Here is a 4,782-nt window from a genome sequence, read left to right as displayed (position 1 = left end):
GGGTTAGGGTCACAATGCACCATAAAACAGGAGTTTCAGGCACGCGATTTTTTATCAACCAATGGGATTTGGGAGGTATGCAGAATGCAGAAGGTTGCTGAAATGATGTGTACGCAACTGCGTATCTCATTCTGCATATCTGCGCCTAACAAAGGTGTCACTGCGCATGACTTAAATGTTACGTTTATAACCGTAGCAACATACCTCAGATGAGCCCAGACGCTCTGCGGCTCTTGTTAAAAATTATGAGGTTGCTCGTCTTACACAGCCACATAAAGTTCGGAATAAGAAAGCATAAAATTTTATATTTATTTGATATTTTACATTAATGAAAGCATTTTCAGTAGCTTAGGTTCTGTTGCCAGTGTTTGTTTTACACGTGTGTAATTCAGGTTGAATTTGTCTTTGAAATTTGCAGCTGTGACAAAAACCATGAGTGACCGATACGACTCATCCAGCCATCACACAAAGACAAGCACGCCAAAAAAATATCACCCTCATACAACACCTTTACTAGATGAGAGCGTTGCATCAACTGTCACGAGAGATGAGGCTGTGGCATCCACGTTAGAATCTCTTTCTCTGCATTCTGAGCCCGTATGCAAGTCTGCGGGAATCAACCAAAGCACAACGGTGTCTACAAGTAGCGGGACTGGCAAGTCGGCAACTTGCAGAACTCTTGCCGAAGATGGAGATGACGTGTTTCAGGAGCTTCCTGTTGACGGTTGCAGCAGCGATGACAGTGAGACGGAGACGGAAGGAGAAATCAGGTATGAGCAATTATCCCCAATCTATTTTTTATTGTTCACATTGTTGAAAGAAATCCACAACTGTGATATCTGGAACTCTTGGTGTAATCTGTAGTAAATTTACAGGAGTAAGACATAAGGGGAAGTACACATTCGACTAGCTCTTCCATAATCGGTTTCGCCATATGTATCACAATCCAGAGATATAGACCAGGATTCTCCCCCAAGAAATTCAAAAGGCATATTGGGCAATTGGGAAATACATTCCTGAATGCTAATTGGAGTCTGTAACGCGTGTCACATATGATTCCAATGCAAGGGTGAACTCGGATCAGTTTCAGGCCTAGCCCACAGTGACTGGTGTGTCTAACACGCGACCAGTTGTGTTCCCATTTGGGGGATGGGGCAGTTAGCTGCACATATGACCAGCTGGTTGGCAGTCGACATGCAAATGAGTCCGAGTGATGAACTGAGCATTCGTATGGCATAGCATGCATGCAAAAATACACGGTGTAGAAAGTTAGAAACCTATACAACAGTTTGGGCAGTTGCGATTTGAATTGTATTATTTGTAAGAAACTGCTGATCGATGCATATATATGATTTTCAGTTGGGCTTTATTTGGAAGCAGCAGTGGAATTGATCAACTGTAATGTGTAATATGAATTATAACGGCTATATTATTAAGCTTAACGGTTATGTGCTTACATTTAAAAGGCACAAGGTGTTGAATATTCTAGAAATCTTCAACAGTGCGGATTAGATCTGCGTTTCTCTGAGTAATGATTGTACTGATGATAATTTGAGTTCATGTTCATTGTGACGTATGAAACTATGAATCATATATAAATATATCATATATATCAGGGGCAGAAATGAACTTTTGAACAAGGGAGTCCAACGGACTCCCTGGACTCCCTGTCCTCAAAAAGAGGGAGTCCGTAGCAAAATGAGGGAGTCCGTAGTCTGAAGTTCAAAAGTAAAGCACAACAACAATAACGCATGTGCGTATTTTGAAGATTCGTGCGATGCACGTCTGCTAAATTTTCTTTGGACATTTGCTGGAAAAAATACGGTAATTCCGTGAGGCCGTTCTCTGGAACGAACTTGTTAGTATAGCAGAATTTTCAGGGAGCCACACGGACTCCTGCATATATGTCAAATCAGGGAGTCCGACAGTAAATGAGGGCGTATTTGACTCCGGACTCGCATTAATTTCGCACCCTGTATATACTCACATTTTCATAACATCTGTGTGTCTGTGCATGCATACAACGTTGTAAATGTTTTCTATTATCTTTAACTTTTAACTATTGAACAATAACTGTTATCTGTTACCTGAAAGCTAATTGTAAAGGATGTATAGTGTTACCCTCCTAATGTGTACAAATCTAATGCAGCAATTCACACAGCCCTTGTTTTTAAACTGTTCATGTTAGTTTCACGCACACTAAAATATTCATTCAAGCTAAATCCCATTCAGTCTAGTATGTAAATTTCAGCAAGGGCAGGCTCTCCATGAGCAGTGCTGCTGAACCATGTATCCCGCCCTGGGAGAAGTGGCTAGTGCAGAAGGAGATGCAGCGGAGAAGGTCATTGTCAGACCTAGCACGGAAGGAGGAGGTGGCTTTACATCTACAAAAAGAGCAAGAGGTGAGTTGGCCACATGTACGCGAGCACAAATGCATTACGCACCGAGTTGAACCATTTTGTGCAATTGTTTACGTTTATCATGTTCAGTGTATTTCACATACACACACACATATATATATATATTATATATATATGCATATATGCTGTTATTCCAGCATTTGTTCCAGAAGTTACTACATTTATGGTAAAATCTGGAGGTGAGGTGGGTAGGTAGGGGAGGGGTAGTGGTATGGTTAGGAAGGGTAGGTTGATTGGTGCCATAGAATGTATTTAAACTATTCGTACTTGAACATTTTCTTACCGTTTGGACTTTAATACACACGGTCTAGTGAAGTTCCTAACTTTATACCCTCACCCTTTGTGGCATGATAGTACTTACAGTAGTTCCTTGTCTCACAACGGTGTACAAAAACTGACTTATCATAGGTTATCAGCTTATTTTACAGGCTATTACTTGCTTTGAAGTAGCAAGAAGCTATATGAATCTGTGTTTATTTGTAACCCAAGAAGCATAACGCAGCCATTGTCTCACTACTTCTTGTGTATATATTGTAGGCATGTGGGAATGTTATTAATTGATTGGTTCCTTAAAAATAATTGTTATTCCATATTATTATGTAAACAATACAGTAAGCTAGACCCCCAGATTAGTATTATAATAACCTGTGGGTCTAGCTTGCTGTATTATGTAAAAAATATCTGTATGAACCATGATGTATAACGACAACATTTACATATGTGATAATGGCACACCTTCTCAAGTTTACATAAATATAATTATTATTTTCTTTATTGTGTATTAAGAAACAAAGGGATCAGAAAAAGTCACTTGCAAACGCACACTTTAAACAGTGGCTACGTGAAAAGGAAGCTAACAACATTCTTGCAAAACAAAGTGCAGACAAGCGAAAAATACTGCAGGATCAGGAAAGGGTAGGTTTCTGAGAGCTTGATAGTGGTCTAGTTTAGTAGTTATACAATGATGTTTATCAGAAATTAATACATTTGTCTTAGTAAACAGACTGGGGCACTGTTGAATTCAGCATGGTAGCTATATTTCTTGCAGGAAGCAAAGAGGAAACTACGTGAGAAAGCTAAAGTCCGATATACAGAATGGTTGGCACAAAAACAGAAGGAAGACCTAGCAAGGGTGCAAAAGGAAATAGAGCAAAATATGGTAAAGAATTGAGTACGCTCATATAAATTACTACTAGAGTTCTCCATTTTGGAATACTGCAGCAATGGTATGCATCGGTTCATGCACAGAGTTTGCAATAGTTTAAACTATTTACTCGTGCTGTAAAAAAATTTTGGATTGCGTTACTTAGGTAGAGAAAAAACAAGCTGAGGAGCGAAGGAGAAAAGCAGACATTGCCTTCAAACAGTGGCGACGTGAATCGGAAAGTCGACTCGAGTCTCTTCCTGCCGGTTAGTCATTCAGCAATAATCACAAATCTCACTGTCAGTCGATTTTGTGTTTTTACTGATTCTACTGTCCGGTCGTCCTAAACTTGATGTCCGCCTTCGGTATGAGATTGAATCGATTCTTAGTGATAAAAATTTGTAATTATCTCTTTTAATGCTAAATACACAGGATATCTAACCGACTACCCGGTGCCTACCTACTGCAACCCAAATCCATGGATACCCCCCGACATCCCCAAACCCAAGAATGAACCACACACCCCTCGCAAGAAGCTTCCAAAGAGTTCGACCATGAATGTGCGCAGGCCCCGAACTAGCCAGGCAGGAGGAATGAGAAGCATCAGTGTGCAGGTTTATAACACCCGATGTAACTCACGTTCAGCAAAGAGTCTGCAACTTCTCTGATTGCTTCTTTGACAGTTTTTGACGTAACATCAATCAGGTATTGATTTTATGTCAGTTAGGTATTGATATCATACAGTGTCAGTGTTGATCATTATTCATCCAATATTGATCAGTTATTGATTTGATATTGATTTGTTAATGGACTCATACTGATTTGTTATTAACTCATATCGATCGGTTATGATCTTACAGGCTTGTACTGTCCGTATGCCTGCTGTGTCTGTGTTCTGCTGTAATAACGTTGATAGTTGTGTTGATCTCAGTCTCTGGTGGCGATTTTACCAAAGGAAAGATAGTTTTCCTTGATGCATCTTATATATGGTCACCGTGCAATATTTTGTTTGCGATAACTTGATCCAGGTTTTCGTGACTGGTTATAATATATATATATGGTTATAATATATATATACAAGGCTCGACACTAGCGGTGGCCCGGTGGCCCGGGGCCACCAAAACTTGATGTCGGGCCACCAAAATTTCCAAAAGTTAAAATTTGGTGGCCCGAACGGGCCACTAACATTTCAAAGTGTCTATGTGATAAAAATAATTG

General features: G+C 39.9%; 1 protein-coding gene across 1 annotated transcript; it reads left to right on the top strand.

Annotated features, from left to right (window-relative positions):
• The first annotated feature begins 403 nt into the window (after nt 1-403).
• Nucleotides 404-4,644, top strand: LOC106809889 (coiled-coil domain-containing protein 34-like). Its single transcript, XM_014813126.1, has 6 exons — nt 404-770; nt 2,252-2,402; nt 3,207-3,335; nt 3,469-3,579; nt 3,731-3,830; nt 3,997-4,644. Exons 1-6 carry the CDS (start codon nt 433-435, stop codon nt 4,230-4,232), a joined length of 1,065 nt encoding a protein of 354 aa, XP_014668612.1. The 5' UTR covers nt 404-432; the 3' UTR covers nt 4,233-4,644.
• The last annotated feature ends 138 nt before the right edge of the window (nt 4,645-4,782 follow it).

The sequence above is a fragment of the Priapulus caudatus genome, unplaced genomic scaffold (genome assembly GCF_000485595.1).
Source record: "Priapulus caudatus unplaced genomic scaffold, Priapulus_caudatus-5.0.1 Scaffold394, whole genome shotgun sequence".
NCBI classification, from domain to species: Eukaryota; Metazoa; Priapulida; class Priapulimorpha; order Priapulimorphida; family Priapulidae; genus Priapulus; species Priapulus caudatus.
This window is presented reverse-complemented; position numbering and strand designations above follow the sequence as displayed.

Bases quoted from the DNA above. Each gene is read 5' to 3' on its own strand.
- LOC106809889 (XM_014813126.1), top strand. From the start codon at position 433: ATGAGTGACCGATACGACTCATCCAGCCATCACACAAAGACAAGCACG. The intron at 2,403-3,206 runs GTGAGTTGGCCA...TTGTGTATTAAG, and splicing joins ATCTACAAAAAGAGCAAGAG to AAACAAAGGGATCAGAAAAA. The intron at 3,831-3,996 runs GTTAGTCATTCA...CTAAATACACAG, and splicing joins ACTCGAGTCTCTTCCTGCCG to GATATCTAACCGACTACCCG.